Source organism: Onthophagus taurus, chromosome 11 (genome assembly GCF_036711975.1).
Source record: "Onthophagus taurus isolate NC chromosome 11, IU_Otau_3.0, whole genome shotgun sequence".
Lineage (NCBI taxonomy): Eukaryota > Metazoa > Arthropoda > Insecta > Coleoptera > Scarabaeidae > Onthophagus > Onthophagus taurus.
Window position 1 is genome coordinate 8,273,840 of NC_091976.1, and position 20,798 is coordinate 8,294,637.

At 38.4% G+C, this 20,798-nt stretch overlaps 2 protein-coding genes across 4 annotated transcripts; both read right to left on the minus strand.

The window, feature by feature from the left end:
- Positions 1–2,434: 2,434 nt before the first annotated feature.
- Positions 2,435–5,572, minus strand: LOC139431873 (uncharacterized). 3 transcript variants are annotated; one of them, XM_071200106.1, is made up of 3 exons: positions 5,155–5,572; positions 5,014–5,094; positions 2,435–4,953 (listed from the first exon to the last, which is right to left on the minus strand). In XM_071200106.1, the coding sequence occupies exon 3, from the start codon at positions 4,816–4,818 to the stop codon at positions 3,661–3,663; it is 1,158 nt and encodes a 385-aa protein (XP_071056207.1). In that variant the 5' UTR covers positions 4,819–4,953; positions 5,014–5,094; positions 5,155–5,572; the 3' UTR covers positions 2,435–3,660. The 3 variants fall into 3 exon arrangements, with proteins under 3 accessions (XP_071056207.1, XP_071056208.1, XP_071056206.1); XM_071200107.1 differs by lacking the exon at positions 5,014–5,094; XM_071200105.1 differs by having other exon boundaries at positions 2,435–5,094.
- A 1,328-nt stretch (positions 5,573–6,900) lies between these two features.
- On the minus strand, positions 6,901–8,163 carry LOC139432052 (uncharacterized). The gene has a single exon (XM_071200387.1). The coding sequence runs from the start codon at positions 8,161–8,163 to the stop codon at positions 6,901–6,903; it is 1,263 nt and encodes a 420-aa protein (XP_071056488.1).
- Between the last annotated feature and the right edge of the window lie 12,635 nt (positions 8,164–20,798).

Sequence of the window (20,798 nt, forward strand, 5' to 3'; positions counted from 1 at the left end):
ACTAACCATTACTCTACAACCCCTTCAATCAACAACTCTACAAGAAAAGGTAGTCCTCCTATCGGTGCATTATTTTTACACTTAATGGTATCTCCGCGTTTGAGTTGGACTCCCTGGAGCGACTTAATAACGATATCGTTAACAAGTAACTGAACATGAGCGGACTTTACAACATCTTTTATCATACCTTCGTAGAAAGAATTGATGTAATCCGTAATTCCACTTTTGTTTGTGATTTTATAAAGTTTTGTTTTTGGATCAACATCTCCATCACCACGTAAAGTTAAAATAAATGTTGATGAAGGTTGTAGAACTTCGGATCTTGCTATGTGGTTCTGTATAACATGGTGGTGAACATGCTTACCAAATTTATCGATAGATGTAGAACCATGTTCACCAAAACGGTTTAAAGGCATATTGGCTTCTGAAGCGTCACAGAAACAGAAAAAAGTTTATATACCCTTAACGAATGACTTGCGCTTCCCGTAATTCCTCTATGAGGGATATAATTTCGTTATGATGAGCAGTATGACCTGCTGCTTCGGAAGCAAGTAGTAAACGCAACCGATCAACTAATTCGTTCACGTCGTCCCAGTATTCGTACTCTTTAATTGCAGCAGGTACTAACAACTTATTTAAGTGACCTGATCCAGTTTTAGGTTTTGGCCAATATCGAGCCCAGTACACATTTGGTCTTTGACCCAAGGAAATTGGTTTGATTATGTTCACAAACTTTTCATTTTCATCATCAGTTATGATACTTTTTGAAGCGTCATAATCTCTTTTATGTACATTCGAACGTTGTAAGATATCTTTGTAATTTCTCGCATCTGGTAAAGTAAATTTACCCGGTTTATTTTTGAATAACAACTCGTATAACCCCGGTGTTCCTGTATACGTAAATTCACCCACCAAAATGTTTTTCCCGTCAAACGTTATTGGTTGATTTGCGATATACAATCCATCGGTAAGTGCACGAACACCGTAAGTTTGATCGAACTCGTTATTTACATCTACTGTTAAACCCGTAACATAGGTACGTGGTAAGGGGTCCAGCTGTCCTAAAGCTTCTCGAATAACTGTCTGTTCCATCATTCCCTCCATATTCTCTTTCATGCGCGCCAACTGCTCCCTAGCGTCCCGCTCGTAGACATCTAAAGATGTGTCTGACTCACGAACAGAAACCTCAGGTGTAGTATCTCGACCCTCGAACACCTCTTCGTCGCTGAGAAATTGCGGACTCCGTGCGAGTTCCGGTGAAACATCCATGCTAGCTCCCGGTTTAATGGGTGTTGACGTAACTCTACGTTTAGGTTTCACTCTAGGAGTTTCCAGTTTAAGTCCTTTAGAAGGTTTCTGCAAGTCAGCCAGTAAGGCTGAGATATCTGGTGACTGCTCCTTTTTCGGGGTAAATAAATCACGTTTTATCCCGAATTTATTGTCGAGCGCTAATAAATTGACAGTTTGTAATTTTTTGGAAATATCTGTCAGAGGTTCTTTCAGTGGAGCGAGTTGAGCTTCGGCAATGGACTGCTTCTGTTTTATATCTCCTTTCAAAGTGCGTATTTTATGTTTAACATCTTCTCGCGCAGCTATTAACTGTTGTGCAACATTACGATTCATAGTTCAACGTGATAGTGTAATGATCGCACAGAGACTGAGCATGCAGTCGTAAAGTCAATGGTTTTACAGTATAATGTACTCATCGAAACCTTTCCGATAGCGTCCGTTATTTTTATCGCAATCTAAATCAATAACTAATATACCGTGCGGTGTATCCCAACAAGTTCGACAAATTCTGACAAAATCATCCCACGTAATGTCCCCTAGCAAATGATCGTTGTAAATATGTTTCAAGTTAGTGAGATCTTGTTTAAATAAAACTAAAAGGTTGCAATTGTCACGTAAAAGCTGCTTGGAAATGGCGCTATAACTTTGAGCGAGTAAAAAAGTATCAACGTTTCTATGACGACCGTATGAAAAATATTCCTTGATAATCTGTTGCTCTGTAGGAGCAATATCATCAAAAATAATAATTGAATATTCTTTCACCTTTGACGGTGGTAGAAATCGTCCGACATCTGAGTATTCATAATAGCCGCAAGAGCGGATAGGTTTAAGTAATTGTCGTAGAAATTCGTATTTGATTTGGTAGAGTGAATTAGAGCACAAATATACATTCAAAAAGCGCAACCCGTTGAGAGCTGTCAATAAAGTTAACATTACGTTTGTTTTTCCGGCACCCGAAGAACCAATTATCAAACCACGTTTACATTCCCCACCAAATAATTCGCTATGTCGTTTAAATTTATTTGCAGCGAAGTCGTTATGAAGATTACAGATTGGTAGTGTTAAAGGTTGGCTAACAAACTTAACGTCTTCAACCATGCTGACGGGTGATACTTGAACGGGAGATTAACAAGAAATGAAGTCGTAGTAGAAAACAATGTTTATTTTATCATAAAATGTAGCATACAAAAAATTTCAGCAGATTATTTATTATCATTGTTTCAAAATAATGGTTTACAACACTTTAACTATATAAACTGTTAACATTGAGTTTGAAAGTTATTTAAAGCGTGCGTAATATTACACAATATTTATTTTACAATAAGACGTGGTATACATAAATTTACAAAATTATTTATTATCATGATTTCAAAAGTATCTGTATGGTTGATGTAGTAGAACCACCAGTGGGTTATTCACATACAGATGTTATGTGATTAAACAAAATAAAGCAGTGTAAGTCACAGTACAATTTACACTACTTAGTATTAAATTAACAATAAGTAGATACGGTAAATATTCAAATAAGTAATTAATAATACATATTAACAAAAGCATGGGAGCGGTAACAATAAGTAGATACGGTAAATATTCAAATAAATAATTAATAATACATATAAACAAAAGCATGGGAGCGGAAAAGGTGAAAAGGAAGCGAACTTGTTGTCATATCATCAATTCGAACGATTTTCAGTATCATACAAGGATGGTGTACAAATTTGAAAAAACCACCTACAACATATTAGTTGCTGAGACATCCCTCCGACAATTCCTCAGTACTTTGATCCTCCTCAAGTTGTGGTTTAAAACAGACTCGAAACAAAGACACACGACAACACATCGCACACCAATATTTTTTATTTAAAATAATAGTCTGCAATCGTTCAGAAGATGCATACTTTATTTTCGAGCGCAATTTCACACGACAATCCAGTTGTAAAACGTTCGTTATACTAATATGGTGTAGGCGGCGTCGACAACGATAGCAAAGGTTGCCCAAATGTGATTCATAAAAAACATACCTTGCTTGATACTGAAGACCCACTCCGAAAGTTGAACTCCAATCAACCGGAGAACCGTGGAACAACTTATGTACGGTGCCTTGCGACATTTTCTTTCCAAAGCGTTCCACGGTGGGGAAGCAAACCTCCCCAAGATTGATTCGATCGCCCTTTCGGGATATTCGACGCCAGAAGCATATGTCCCAGCTGTACATTACGTTTAGTAGTAGAGTCTTTGGTAAAACATCTACTAACCGCAACGTACGGTCTTTACGGGAAATCGTCGAATTAACGCTCTCCATAGCCAACTCCTGCAACGTTAACACTGCAAGAGACAAAAAAACTGAACGAGCTTCAAAAAAAAACGCTATTAACCGTTGTCAGGCAGCAGCCTGAGAAGGGACTTATACAGGTTAATTTTGGTGTTGTACATGTTAAGGATGTTTGAAGAAGCAGCAAAGCAGACGGTGGGATTCTGGTTTACTGCATTCAACGCGTTCACGAAGTGGCGCTTATGATGTTCCAAAGTCGTCACTTTGGTTTGCAATTGAGGTTTCAAGCCCAAGATGAAAAAATCCTCTTGGGACAAAAGACTGCTTGCCAAGTTGGTTGTTGAATGCAGAAACGCATCAACCCATGGGTCGGGATGTGCGGTATTTACAGCTGGAAGATTTTGCCTCTGCGGGATAGTAGGGATAGGTAAAGGTGGTGGGAACACCACATTTTGTGGTGGGATAGTTGTGATAGTTGGCGGGCTGTCACGGATGTCGATGGTCACCTCTGGTGGAGATGTAACCACCGTTGCAGGTCTGGTTACTGTAGCGAGTGTAGGTACTCTTCGTGTGTTACGGGGAGGTTTGGCTAATGCGTTGCGCAGCAATCTACAGGAGTCTTGTGAAGCAGGAGAAGGGTTTGGGCGGGTAGTTTGTTTCACGCAACCCCTTGACAACAAGTTGACGCGTTTTTTTATACGGCGGGATGTGTACCGTATGGGTCCACTCGAGAAGACAGGCGAAACACATATCCTATCGGAGGGTTGGGATACGTCTTCCGTCGCTGGTACAGACGGTGCCGCAAGCACCTGGTTTTCAGCAGGTGCTTGACTTGTGACATCCGTATGTACAATATCTGGAAGTGGTTGTACCACGTCGGCCTGATTGGTAGCAGGTTCAGGTGGCACAACAACTTCCTGATATGTTCCTTCTTCTCGTATCTCCATACTGATGCGAGTTAAGCCGTAGGACGACAAGGTTGGACTGGTGGTAACAATCGCACCATTGTCGTTCCCTGGCTGTGACCGGAGCTCATTCATTATTTGCTCGTACAGTGGTGGGTCTGTAGTGAAATCCTGCATGGTACGACTCAAACCGTCAAAGTTGCCGCTGCAATATAATGGTAACGACGGTAGGCTTGACTCAACAACATTCGTACTGTCGTTATTGCGTGGCAGCACGGCAACCAGTGGGTCGGTCATACCATCGGTATTATCGCTTGCACGAGCGTGGCTGTTACCAATTAAGTGAAGCATAATGGGAAAGACTTCAAGGAATCAAAAGGGTTACAAAAAATTTGGATTATTTTATTAAAATTATACGTTCGCTCACGTCTGACAAGTTTGCAATCCGCTGAAGAACCACTTTTCTCAGCGTATAACAATTAATGTCTGAAATCATCACAAACATACATGAAGAAAACCGATAAAAATTGTATTGATGTAACTTACTTTTCAAATGGTTTTCTATCACGTCTGACAGGTTTGCAATGCGCTGAAGAACCACTTTTCTCAGCGTATAACAATTAATACCTGAAATCATCACAAACATACATGAAGAAAACCGATAAAAATTGTATTGATGTAACTTACTTTTCAAATGGTTTTCTAGCAGAAGGCGATTTCTTCGTGGTCGGAAAAACACAGTTTTTAACAAAATCTGTTATTATTGTAAACACACTTTTTAAGGAATTATCGTCTTTTGTACACTACTATATCACTCAGCGACTGCTGTACACGGAGTGAGGAGTAACCCACTTTCCACTACCTTTAAGTACGGGTTAGTGAACAGGTATTTGTCCGGTCAACTGTCTGGGAATGCGAGGTCGTTTAGGTCTTCTCCTTGTTATCGCCTGTGACTGAAGGGGAGGTCATACTGTCTGGGAATGCGAGGTTGTCCAGGTTTTCTCCTTGTTATCGCCTGTGGCCCAAGGGGAGGTCATACTGTCTGAGAATGCGAGGTCGTTCGGACCTTATCTTCGCCCGTGACTCAAGGGGGGTTACAATCCCCCCTCCCCCCTCCCCCTCCCCTCCCCCTCCCCTGCCCCACCCCTGCCCCACCCCCCCGCGCGGGCGGTCGCGCGAAGCGCGGTACGGAGCGGAGCGAAGCGGAGCGTAGTTGAGCCCGCGCGGGGGGGTGGGGCAGGGGTGGGGCAGGGGAGGGGGAGGGGAGGGGGAGGGGGAGGGGGGAGGGGGAGGGGGAAGGGGAGGTGAAGAGGTTTCTTTAAATAAAACTCATCAATATGGATAAAAAAATAACATTTATTTCTTTTCTAACGTACATTTAATACAATGCATTTTAGGTGGTGGTGGTCCATCGAAATGAGTTTCCGCACAATCATTATTATAATGTTCAAGACACGGTAACTTCATTTGTAACATTTTCGATTGCTGGTAGGCGAACGGTAGTTGGGTCCAAATTCTTCGTAATTCCATAGATGGTACTTTATCGAAATAATACTGTGTTGGTAAATATTTTAAATCACGAGCTGGAATGTTCGCAAATGAGGCATCTTGTTCATATTTTTTCATTACGCTGTACACTTTCTTGGCAGATGTAAGTGGCCAACACCCAAACACAGTGAACACTTGTTCCATCGCAACCAGCTCTTAACTATCCCCCATTACGACTTGTCTCTGCTTTATAGTCACCGACTGTCTTTCGCATCCTTGTTTTGCACCCCCTCTTCGACAACTTCTTGTAAGTGGCGTACATTGGAAAGAGCGCACATACTTCTTCGTCGCGAGTGAAAAGCACAGCTCGGTATACCCATCTCAAGTTTATAGATACTACCTTCCAACGCAAATATCGGCGCGGAAATAATATGTCTTAAAAATTTAATTTTTTCAGGTCCTTTAACATACACTTTCTTGACATTCCGACACAGATATTTGACTATGGCGTCGAATTCCATTGGATGGACAAAACCAACTTTCCAGTCGATGCAATGATGATGTGTCATTAACCAGTTTGCAGTATTCCTATATTTAGATGGTAATGAAGCTATACTGCTACTCGGTTGAAAAACGTGGTGGGTTATGCATTTGTTACTATCACATGATGCTAATTCTTTAGGTACGAACTGATCTTCGTTGACCATGAAACCTTGTATATCGAGAATTATGTATTGAGTTTTATTTGAATACATCTTGCTTCCGTACATCAACACGATTATCCATACTATGCAGCCGTAGAAATCTGTCGCACAACTTATACTCTACGACTTTTTTTTGTTTACGCTGAATATAGAAGTCTCACATTTCGGATGATGAGCTACGGGTGCGATGCGGCTCAGGATCCGATCCAACTACACACTACCAACCCTTCTTTCCCCATACTCAAGTCATTTGTTTGACGATTTTTGTTAGTGGAGAATATTGAAACGCCTTATCATGTAAAACTAAACAGTATGCTGTGGTACCATCAGGAATCGGATTTTTTGTCGTAAATTCTATCCGTATTTCTACCCCACTTTTGTGTAGCGCTTCTGCTTGATATGTACAATCAATTCCAATCAGTGGATAATTTTCAATAAATTGTTTCGGAGTGAGTAATGGTTCTCCTTCCTTCCCATAGTAGGACTTTTGAAAGCGTGTATACATGTCATATAACACTGCGACACGATTACTATCAAAGTCCACGTTCAGATTATCGTATGGGTAGCGTTCACCGTTTAGGAATACCGTCAAATTGGTGAGTTTTACATTATCAAAGGTTGCCATGTTCGCCAACTGTTTTCCTTTCTTCTTTGTTTGAAACCCAATTATTATAAATCTAGGTGTTTCCAACTGCGGAGCTGTTTTCACAGCCCATGAATGCTTTGTTGTTTGAGGTAAAGAAGGATATTCATGTACTTCCCAACTGCGAAAAGGTATTTGCAGATCAATATTTCGTCCTGCTATTTTTGTTAGAGCTAATTGTTCTCGTAAGCCTACGGCTAGATGGGGCATTCTCCACACAACTTTATCGATTTTTAACTGTAACGGTTCTTCTACCGTATTCACAAGCACATCATTATCATCATTATTACGAATTAACACTAGCTCTTGTCTCACATTCATCACAATTGTTTTAAAATCTTCAGCAAACCCTATTAATGTCTTTAGCGGTACACTCAATCCAAAATTTCCATTTTTATCCATTATTGCATCCGTTACAGGGGATGTTGGGACCACTTGACCTAGCAGATCCTCGCCCATGTTCCAACCTGCGTTCGCCAACTTTATTATATCGTGAGGGGTATACGAAAAGTATCCTTTCATACATGATGTTAACCCCACGTTTCTCACTCCATCTATTTGAACACCATTTATAAGATAGCGAATATCACTGAACATAAACGCTACAGGATTATTTATCAATTTTGCAGTTGCACTAGCATCTTTTGTTGCTTTACCACTCGCATCCAGTTTACGTACGCTCCCTTCCACATACAAAAAACTTTCATGAGGCAATGTGTAATTGTCTATTTCGGGTATGCCTATACGAATTTCATCATTGTTACCGAAGCTAGTAGAACCAAACGGTTGATGGGAATGATATTCGTAACTTACAATCGAGTTATCTACTTTTATTTTCTCCGTGACGTTTAAGGACTCCATTTATAGTAGTTGAAAACCTAAGTTGCTTAAATACTGACGATTGACGCGTGTTAACTGGGTAGTTGATTTTCGCTTACTGTTAGGTTTTACATCCTTTCGTACCGTTTTATACATTACTCTATCACCCAGATTTTCCTGTGCTTTTCTTCGAACGTCGTACACTATACCCATATTAAATACCCTACTACTCACACCGATTTCAAGTGCACTCTCACGGTCACTTCTTCGTCTCTGAAGTTTACCAACTGACCGTCCTGATCAAGTATGCGTACTATTAATGTACTAATCACGTTCGTTGTAACAGGTAAGTAAATCGGTTGTTGCGGAGCTTCTATTATTTTAAAACCAGCCGGTACGTTCGGGAAGAAATGATACAACACGTGCATGGGTTGTCCATTCGTATACGATCCGGAGCTCAAATTACAATAAATTTGTAATGCATTCGTTTTATTTATATTCACGATATGATCCGATTCTGTTATCGTGTTTTTAGGTATAACTTTAGGGTTAAAACCAAGTAAGGAACCGATTGAATTATCGCTAGCAAAATTTATTCGCCGGTTTGTTTTTATCTCAGCACGTTGCGTATTATTATTACCTCTTATGCGTATCTGTGTACCCGGTGTAGTCACGCTGAGAATATTCCTCGCTGTTAATGTTTTTTTAACGTATTCGTTAATATCGTTAATATCGTATGTTCCTAGCGGTATTTCAATATTCTCTGTAAAATTTCCCATATGATCTTCATATTGTAAAATATTGTTTGTTGAATCGATATTAGGTAACGTATTGAACGTTTCGAAATTTAAAAGAGCTAACTCGTATGTACCGAGTTCATTCAAATAAATCGGTGGGTTAAAGTTACAAGACAACTCCGACCCCCTTCCGGTGAGCGTAAATGTATAACTTGTATGTATTGTATCTTGTTCCATTGTTGTTCTCAAGACTAATCTTACACGGATACTTCCTTGGTATTTAAACTATCTAAGAAATGCAGACACAATTGTCCACAATTTGTTTGATCTTCTTTTTGATATCGTCGATAATTATACCTCACAATATTTCTCCCCCCATCCGATATAAAATACTTCTCCACTTCAATCGGTGGTCGTAAATCTCCATAACTGTCAAAGTAGTTAACATTTACACCATCCTTGTTGTAAGCTGTCCAGTGAGTACCGGGACCCGTACGATTATCAAGATTTATTATCCCACTCTCTCGTTTTCGGATTTTCTTCGGTAAATTGTTTCTCATGTACACCCCACGAAAGTTTAACAGATCAAGCGCTCGTGCATATCGCCTTAACTCTACATCCGTTAAAGAATGTTGGGGTATTTTTATTAGTTTTTTGCTACAGTTTTATAACCACAACCCTTTTTATATGGATTAATAAACATTCCTGTACCAATTTTGTTCGCCCTCTTGGTGCGTTTTAGTCGCTTTGATTTTCGTGATACCGTTTTCATGACTAGTCCGCAACCTCGCTTATATGGTTTAATATACAAACCGCTGCCGATCGCTTTTGGTTCCATAGCCCGATTGTGACGTTGGGCTTCTTGTAACTGCTCCCTTGCTATTTTTGCTTCGTTTACGGTTTTTGCAATAGCTGCTGCACCTCCGCCTAAAGAACCGAGAGCACCCAAAGCTGCAAGTATTAAGGGTAAAAAACCTCCCGTCTTGGGAATCTTGATTATTTTTCCGCGCGGTTTAAGTATTCTACCTTGATAAGGTTTCAACAGATTGTAACCCACTTGTACATCTCCCTTTGTATTCGTACTGTTGGTCTGTGCAATCGCTCGCCGCACTAAGTTCATTGCCTGCGTAAACGACAATTTACCGCCACGTTTCAACTTCTGACGAGTTGTCCCTCTACGTCTTAGGGCACGAATTTGCATTCCCATACCCATTATTGTTTTTCCTTTCATTATCGTTGACACTAACGCCGACGATAGTCGCTCTCCTAAGCTTGCGTCTTTACTTCTCAACCGCTCTTTCGCTGTCTTATACAACTCTTTATCGGCTATGTGTCGCTCAGCTAAATTCGATGTCGCTGCGTAGGCAATATCATGCGTTTTACAGGCGTCGTCTAATTTATTCACTCCCTGATCTCCACGAACTAATCTCTTTACCAATTTGGTTCCCGGACCGCAATAATTATAACCTGGCAAATGTAGTTCTATCGGAAGCTTATTGATTAATGTATTCACAATACCTCGACCAGACCGTTTGCTTGATCGATGCATACTGTTTCACTGTCCTAACATTCATACCATTATATTTAATAGCTTTCGCACATTATTCGGTGAATATTGGATGGTTAATAATACGCTCACATTTGAAAAAAAATTTTATTTATTTTAAGTCATTACATATTTAAATCTTTCATGAAAAATCTTATTTCTAAATTCGCTGCTTAAGTACAGGTGTAACATATCATTTACATAACTTATTCTATTCTTAAATCTAAGACGATCTAAATACATTTCCTCCCAATTACACTTTCGTGATTGTCTATACGCATAAGTCCATGCATACATTCTATGCATCTCATTTTTACTCTCATCAATCCGCACCTTACCCATGTCTTTATTGATTGTGAAATAATTTAAACAAATCTACATCCAACAAGATTTTATCGAAATTGTACAACATCACTTCCTTACTTATACATATTTGTTCAGAACACGATTCATTGAGCATCGTTAACATATTACGTTTCACATCTCCATCCATTGCAGCTAACGCGTTTATAACACTATCATAATATGCTTTGTAATTCACAGTTCTCAATAATCTCAGTCGAGTTGCTACTAAATCTGCTACGTTCCAAAGCTCATGCAACGATTCATATGCAATATATACATATTCTCCACCCCTCTCCAACTTTAAAATCTTGCAAACGTTTTCCATCCAATCGCACGATATACTGACACCACACAACACTATCTGCGACGGAGACTGATTAGCAAAACTGTTTGTGATTGTTGACTTATACATAATAATGTTGTGCCAATCGTTTTCCGTTAATGTTAAACATTGACCTTTTCCCATTAACCTTACCACTGGTTCAAAATGTAAGTCAGCACTTAATCCTATTGCCACACATTTCGTGCGGCTCTTATTTAGTGCATACACTGTTTCCGAAAATAGAGGACCTCTACTTGCTCTTACTGTACTGTCCGACATGTTGGTTAAGCTCTCCATGTTATCTATTCTCGAAACTACTTCATTATTACCGTTAACACTTTGCGTCATAATAAAAGGGCTTAAGTCTGCAAACGAATCTTTTCCATCAGCGACCGCTTGCATATTGTTACCACACTCTATAACTGTATTAAACTTTTCTTGTTTTAACACCTCTTCAGATGCCACGGGTGTCAACGAGGGTTTTATCACCTTTGGACTTATGTTCGCTTTTTTGGACACCGCCTGTTGAACCTCGAGACTTCTCTTCGGTGCTTTTGTATATTGTTGTCTGGAACCCACTAAGTATATATAACATTAATACTTCTGCTGTAAGACAAGTGTTTATGGACTTACTTGTTCTGCGTTGTTATGTCACCACTACGTCGGATGATTTCAATGAAACTAATCTTTTATGAACCTGACTTGCTATTTATACACATCATTTTAGGTGGGGACGTCACGGTCACAATTAAGGTTGACTTCAAGTTCTCCGTTGAGGTCAAAGTAAAGGTCATTGTTCAGGTCAAGGTTACTGATCAATGTCATAGTCACTCAACGTGATCTTGACCTGAGGTGAGCTCAAAGTAAATCCAACCCGGTCATGCTCCACTCCTCCGGGAGCACCCGAGAAGAGCCATCACTCGACTTGAGTACACCAAAAAAAAAACATCATGAACTGCTAACTCGGGGGCGTCGAGTTGACACCATAAATAATACGTTAAAAAGATATGCAATTGTTTATCATTTATTAAAGACGAGTTCAATAAATTAAATGAAATTTAATTCGGTTGTTTTTCTTTTCCATTTTATATATTAGGATTAGGAATGTGATACATTTAAATTGAATAAAAAAAAGTCAGTACTATAAAAATTAATTTATTTAAATTTTAAATTTTAACATTAATCTAAATCCATTTTTAAAAATTTTAAAATTAATTTAACATTTTCAATTGCACAACTGCTTTCCGATTTATAATGATATGCGCAAGAATTTTGACTCAACGAAAGCAAAGGGCAATATATATTATGTTGTAAATTAATAATCACTGGCTTTACCGATGATAATAGGTCTCTCAATACCTTTTCTTTTTGAGATCCCTTTACAAACACCACCTCCACTCCGCATGTATGCTGTTCCAGAATGTCTTTCAGTTGATTATAGGGCACATATCCATTCTCGTAATGCAAATGGTGTAAGTTATTCTCCTCCCAACGCACTTGTCGACATTCTCGCTTATTGAGTCTTTCATAACTTATATCAGGTTGAAATATGAAATGGGAAATCGACTCACCATCACCGATAGCCAATTCTTTAACTCGAAATCCCGAAGATAAAGTAAACCCTTGCATATCGATGACTTTAATTGGATTTCTCGATGCCATTATATTTAAGCGATGTAAACTGCTTAAAATAGGAGCTACAAGTTCCTCAATTTCTTTATGTTCACAACACTCTTACTTCAATACTGTTGAACACGATTTTCTATCTGCTATTTAAAGCATACCTCCTCCGAAGTGGGGTTTTCAATGGCCTCACGTCGTGTAACCTTCATTTCAGGTCACGTACACGGTCAATGTAATGGTCACAATTAAGGTTGACTTCAAGGTCTCCGTTGAGATCAAAGTAAAGGTCATTGTTCAGGTCAAGGTTACTGATCAAGGTCATGGTCACTAAACGTGATCTTGACCTGAGGTGAGCTCAAAGTAAAGGTCATTGTTTAGGTCAAGGTTACTGGTCAACGACCCCCTTTGCAATAGCCGATTCTGGAACCTCCTCCCAGAACCTCAGGGCAAGGTCAAGGTCATGGTCACTCAACGTGACCTTGGCCTTGGCCTTGACCTGAGGTTCTGAGAGGAGGTTCTAGAATCGGCTTTTATCTACTACTATTTGACAATACTATTAAACTGAATTTTGTCTATGCTAAGTCTAGGGTTGCCCCGCTAAAGGTTATTTCTATACCTCGACTGGAGTTGTGTGGTGCTGTCCTGTTAGCGGATTTAGCAAGATTCCTGATGTCAAGCTTCCCATCATTCCTTAAACCGAAGATCTTCGCCTGGTGTGATTCCATGATAGTGCTGAATTGGCTTGATTCAGCTCCGCACCGCTGGAAGACTTTTGTTGCCAATCGGATAGGCCACATTCAGGACATCATTCCCAGAGATTGTTGGCATCATGTACCATCGCACGAAAACCCTGCCGATCCAGGTTCGCGAGGGCTTCTTCCCGCCGATTTGGTTCAGTGCAGGCTGTGGTGGCAGGGACCTGATTGGTTGTCACTCTCATCATCGAACTGGCCATCCAGACGGACCATTACATGCAACAATGAGGCCTTATCCGAAGAAAAACAACAAACTGTGACTCACGTAACAAAAAAACCTGATAACTTTCTAATTACCTTACTCAATCGCTTTTCATCTTTGAATAAAATTAAAAATATAACCGCATATGTTTTGAGATTTGTTTCAGGGTGTCGGAAACAGAACAAACATTATCACCAAGCTCTTTCCATTTTCGAAAAGCAACAGGCTTTACACACAATCGCACGTGAAGTCCAAAAGGAGTACTTTTCTGAACTATACCAACAAATAAAAAATAATAAGCTGCCTGCAAAACAATATAGAAAACTCGCACCTTTCATAAGCCGGGAGAAATTGCTAAGAGTGGGTGGACGTCTTCGGAACTCGGAACTCGGCTTCGACACTAAACATCCAATTCTTTTACCCGGCAAGCATCGATTGAGTGAATTGATCGTCGAAGAATTGCATCGTCAACATTTACATCCAGGGTTTCGTACACTATCAGCCATTATTGCCAACCAATTTTGGATTCTATCGCCCAGAAACACAATTTATAAAGTATTATCGCGATGTATTAATTGCTTTAGAAACAATCCAAAATCCTATACACCAATTATGGCCGATTTGCCAGCTTTTCGAGTGAATCAGATGAAGGCATTTACTACGGTGGGCATTGATTTCGCTGGACCTTTCACAACCACAGTACGGAAACATCGAGGAGCCAAAGCCTTTAAATCCTACCTATGCATCTTCGTTTGTGCCGTCACAAAGGCGGTGCACTTGGAATTGGTGACTGATTTGTCTTCCGATGCATTTTTGGCTGCATTGAGGCGCTTCGTGGCACGTCGAGGAAGATGTATCAGAATATTTTCCGACAGGGGAACTAATTTCGTAGGCGCCTACAATCAAATGTTACAGATTGCACAACAGGCGGGTGGACGACTTGGTATTGAGTGGCTGTTCAACCCTCCGGCTGCACCTAATTTTAATGGTTTGACGGAGGCTGGAGTTAAATCAGTAAAAACCCATTTAAAAAGGGTTGTGGGTAACCAAATCTTAACATTCGAAGAATTTTATACCGTACTTACCCAAATAGAATCCGTCCTCAATTCTCGTCCGCTTTGTCCTCTCAGTTCGGATCCGAATGACTGTCAAGCTCTCACTCCTGGCCATTTCCTCGTATTAACACCGCTAAATACTGAAATTCCCTGTACAGATTTCCAGGATACGCCGTCCAACCGATTGTCGCGCTGGGAATTGCTTCAAAAAATGGTCCAGCATTTCTGGATGAGGTGGAGTCAAGAGTATCTTCATACCATCCAGCAAAGGGCAAAATGGAATAAAACGTACAACAATATCTCACCTGGAACACTTGTAATCATTCGAAATGAATGTTTTCCGCCCTTGACATGGAAGTTTGGCCGCGTTGAGGAATGTTTTCCTGGGCGAGATGGTGTCATCCGCGTCGTAACGGTTAAGACCGCGCATGGTCGATTACAGCGACCTGTTTCGCAACTTTGTCCGTTGCCAATTGAACATTGTTGATTTTTATTTTGTATCATGTTTTAAGTTGCTTGTACATTTACTGTTATTCGCGGCACAATTCATGTTTATTTACTTTTCCGTGTTGTTAAAAACATTCGTTTTTGGCGGGTGTTTGTTCGCTCCGCTTATATATTTTTAGTGCGCATGTGCGACATTCGCCCCCGCTCAGTGTGAGTTTCACCCGCTTGGTCCGCATGCGCACCCTTAACGCACTCCGCTTTTAATTTTAATACGTATTACGACTCAGTTCAGTTAACCCGCATTTTGAATACTACGCATCCGCTTCGCATCCGCCAAAAATTCAGTTTAGTTCTCTACCGCATCGCCACGCCGCTTCAGAAGGTAATTAATCAATTATCATTTGTTTTATTTAAATTTTTATTTTTAATTAAGAATTATATTTTTTTATTACAATCATCTTGTTTTTTTTTTTATTATTGCTAATTTTTGAAACCAGCACCTCCGCTGTTATTGTCGCCTATAATTAGAGCGCACATTAATACTATAAGCAAGGAATATCCTTTTATAATAAAAATAAGAAAGATGTTATTAAGTTGTATTGTGTAAGCATTTATTAAACTAAAAAATAAAAATGTAATACATATATATAACCAACAAATGACTCTTAGCTTTAAAACAACTCATGAGTTATGTTTTAAAACAAGTGATACATCACTTGGGTCACGGGTGACCCATCTTACCAGTTTCGTAAGTTTTAAGTGCCTTACCGGGAGAGGGTTAACATTTAAACTAGTGCGCAATCCCGAAATGTCGGGTCGGATTCGAAGCAGGGGTAAAAACACAGATCTACACGAGCAGGTAGATGGTAAATAAAGACGTTTAGTCGTTATGGGTCAAGAACCAAAATATGTAACATGGGTATATCACCCCAAAATATGCGTTATAATACTAAAAGTTGTTAATTCTTTCATTAAATTTGAGAAAATGTTTTAATTTTTACTTCTTTATTCGTGTTGTGTGCGTGGATGTGGAAAAATAATTTTCTCCGACCTGGGTTATCCGTACAATTGTGTTAAATACGTCGTAAGTAAGCTTCGTGACGTCATAAAATGTGACGTCACGTCGAAATTTCAAACTCATTTTTCGGTGATTTTTTCACTTTTCCGCACTTTCTTTTTATTTTTAACGTGTTTTTTAGGCATTATTACGTCGGTAAAAAAAAATCGGCGCTTTTTAAGCCTAATGTCTATTCTTAAATCAGTTTCTCTATGCTTAATAGGTTTTGAAAATAATTTTTTCAAATGTCATTCATTTCACTATCACATATTATTTTTCCTGTTCCATCTCAGCATAGAGCTGTGTGCGATTTGTGCCTTTGTCTTAACTGTCTAACAAATTTATACACATTCCTGGTGTTATTAGCTTTAAAGTGTACATATATTTCGGGAAAGTTTATGTTTTCACTACCGACCATTCTCGTTTACGTAATACTCTTCGAAAATATTTAACGATTTCTTTAATGCTTAAAAAACAACTTTGAATGGCCTGAATTGAGTATAAGTCTAATATTAATGAGTAAATTCAGTTTTTATGCTTCATTAATTCTTATTGTTTGATTCTTTTCTAGTCATATTGTACTTCCATCAAATCCAAGATCCTGTGAGATGAGATTGTTGATTTCCAATTGAAAACTAAGTAGTTCGTTTAAGATCTTATTATTCTTCTTCTTTTATTCAGGTTGTAACCTGTTTTTTATGCATCATTCATGGTGTTTCATTAGAGCTGGAAATCCAACTTCCTGGTCTCCCGGGATCTCTTTCTAGCTAATCTTTGGTCTCTTTTGTCTTAATCAGCCAGGTTTCTTCCATTCTTTGGAAGTATTCATAAAATTTTTTTATTTTTCCCCTAGCAAATCTCATGACATATCCGAATCCACAAAATTCTCTTACAATTTTGTTCCTAACTCTATCTTTTCTTGTCTTTTCCACTATCGTTCTTAAAGTACTCATCTCAGTTAGTTCGCATCGCGGCCATATATCTTGGGGATGAGGTTCGTATATCGAGAGATAATAATCAAACAAGCGAACTAAACAGAAGGATGATACTCGCATGGGCAGCCTACAGAAAACTTAGAGACATCTTCATGAGTGATATTCCTGTATATTTGAAAAGAAAGGCATTTAATCAATGCGTGGTTCCTCCTTTGGTTATTTATGACATACGGTTCCGAAACTTTAACATTAACGATGGCCATTACCAGGAGGCTCAAAGTAACGCAAAGAAAGATGGAGAGGTCGATGCTGGGTGTAACCCAGAGGGACCACATACGAAATGAAGACCTACGAAGAAGAACTGGCGTAAATGATGTGGTCAACATTGTGGGCAAAGCTCAAGTGGAACTGGGCGGATCATCGTCGCAAGAATGAAGAATGAGCGGTGGTTACCTGATTATAATACGTCTTCGATCATTAACAGTTCCTCGTCTTCAATGCCCATTTCATGATATTTCTCTACATTTTTGTCCGAATCTGTTATATTTTTACTTGTATCACTTTTGTATGTACTGTTTGGGTATTTACCCTAGGCCGGGGTAAATACCCATTTTATAAATACCTACCCGCCGGGTATTTACCCAGCGCCCATCACTGCAAGCCGATATTAGAGTGCAAACATATATATCTGCACTTGTCTTTGATCTCTACCCCGTACGCATGCGTGAGTATCAACTGCTACGTAAGCGCCACCTAGCGTAAACATTTCCGCCATTTCTGTTTTGGTTTGTTTTTGGAGTGTTCAGCGTGGTGTTATTATTGTTTCAATGTTTATTAATATTAGTGTTTGTATATAATTTTATAGACGTACGGTAAGAAATTATAATAATAAAAATATCTGGCGTAGGTGCCGAGGTATATGTTATTTTCTTTCAGTGTTATTTTGTTCTAAATTTACTGCGTGTCCTGTCCGGTGCTGTATATGTATGTAGAAAGCAACCTTGCATGTGTAAGTAAATATTTATATATCAATAGAGGGTAATTTCTCTTAACCGCATCATCAATATCGTTGCAGTTTTCCAAAAGATGATGTACAGCTTGCTTCGTGGAAGCAAATATGTAACTACGACGACAGAGATAACGTTTCTAAACTTAAAATATGCTCAAATCATTTTTTACCACAAGATTATTTTGAGCCAAATGCCAAGAAATTGGGTGGTGCATTAAGGTTAAGACTTAATACAGTTCCGTCTGTGTCAGATGTTGCTTTTGAGAATATAACATCAGAAGTTGCAAAATTGCCAGAGGTACTATCGCCTACATATACCTATCGGTACTTATTTCCTACTACGACACAATCATATGTTTGATGTTACCCTGAATTGCTCCCAGTCTGTTAAGTGTAGAACACTATTTAAACGCAATACTTAACCCTTTTTTAGATAATACTCTACCATGTACTCCCATGCACGACAAATCAAAACTCTACAAGGAAAAGTGAGAAGATTACAGAAAAAAGTTTCATCGTTGCAGGGACTTATCAAACATCTAAGGGCAGGGAATATTCTATCTGAACATGCTGGCGATACATTGATGGTCCAACTCTTCTTTCACAACTTTTTTCAGTTATTTATATATTATGTGGATTAACTTAACTTCAATATCTAACATTTATTCTTTTTTTATTGTTATTTATATTTATATATGAGGCATTAGTTTCAAATCCAATAGTAGAATAATAGATATTTTTGGAAAAACTAAAAACTAATTAATAACATTACTTGTATACACATTTTATCTTCTATTCATTTATAAATAGGTTATTAACACATCAATACTTAATGTAAACTAAAAGTTTATGTAAATGTGGACAAATCGTTTAAAAGTGTTGTAAATTAGTTTTTCATTAATGTAATTGGATTGATAGTTGTAATTAGTAGTTTAAGAAATGTTTTTTGATCTTAGAATTTGTTGACACTTAATTCCTCTTTTTTAAGGAAAACCATTAATAATTAATCAGAAATCAAATAAGCTTAAACAATTAAAATTAATATTACGGTGTAATAAATATTAAAGGCAAGTTAACATAGCGTGAAACAGTTAATTAGAAGAAAGTTGCAGACAAAGAGGAGGCGATTTGCACCGGAACTTTACAATTTTATTCTGCGAAAGCTTATAGTTATGTTCGAAGAACGTGGCAAAACTTGTTGCCTCATCCATCCACACTTCGTGCATACAGCATACCTGTTGTTGATGGCAAACCTGGTGTTTGATCTTTCATATTATATTTTTGTTATGGGTCGTCTGTGCTGAGTATAAAAAACATAGGAAACGCGTCCATGAAAACAAAATGTCATTACAATTAATATTATTATTTATTACGATAAGTGTTTCTTTGGTGTAAAAGCAAATCAATAAATAAGAAATTAGAGAAAAGTGATTCATTTCGAACTTTTCCCAAACATCAGCATTACACCTGGTTTTACCTCTGAGGCATTATCCGCCATTCGTGTACAAGCCTCTACAAAAAAGATTTTGATAAACCTCGTCATAGATGAAATGGCGTTACGAGAATAAAGGATTTTTGACAAAAACAGATTTTATCGAGGAGTGGATCTTGGAACTAGTACTTCAAATCAAGATATTAGCTAATATCTATCAATTAGCTAAAAATGCCCTGGTTTTTATGGCGGTCTGTGTGAACGGCGGATGGAAGGTTCCGGTGGCGTATTTTCCGATTAAAGGCCTTACCAGCTCAGAAAGAGCCAATTTATTAAAAACATGCCTGGAACTATTGCATGCAGTTAAGTTAGGAATGTGTAACAATATGGGGGCCAATTTTAATTTTTGCACCCTATCACAAAGAAGAACATCTACATTTTTTTTATGCTTGTCACATGATAAAGCTTGTGAGCCACCAAAATTACAACAAAATACATAAAGTATTACGACAATCGTATGAATGTAAAATTGGCCACTCAAACATTGAGCAAAAGTGTATATGTTACCGTCAATCTGTATAATTCAGGTATTCTATACAATGCGTAGGTAATCTATAAAATACCTGGGGTGTCTAGGCAATGCATGAAATATTATGAAGATTATTGTCCATTAGATACTTTACCTAGGTAATGTATACAATTCCTAGGGATTACATAGAGTACCTGTTGGTCGATTGGCAATGTGTAAAATAAATAGATTTTGGTCTGTATGTATCCATTTTTACACATAATAAACTTTTTTATAATCTATAAGTTATTGTATAAAGAAGGCACCTAGTACCTTTCTGTAACTATAGTAAAATCACAGTTAAATGACATTAAACTTAAAATTTTTCTGGGAGAATTGAGTAAGTAAAAAAATATATTTATTTATTCTTACATGCGGAACTATTATGACACTTTGAAGTGCATAAAATCTTACTTTTAAGACATGAACACTTTTTAGTATCCCAGTGTTTTTTGCAACTACATTTAATAAATCCCTGACCTGTCCCCGTAGATTGCAGATTCGCAACTGTACGGAGCGTCGTTTCTTGATTAGGGACATCTTCTATTTTAAGTAGTTCTTGACGACAAACTGTAAACTGCTGTCTTGAATACCTATTCTTTACAACACCCTGCTTTGTTCCTATTTTATAAAGTTCGTCATCC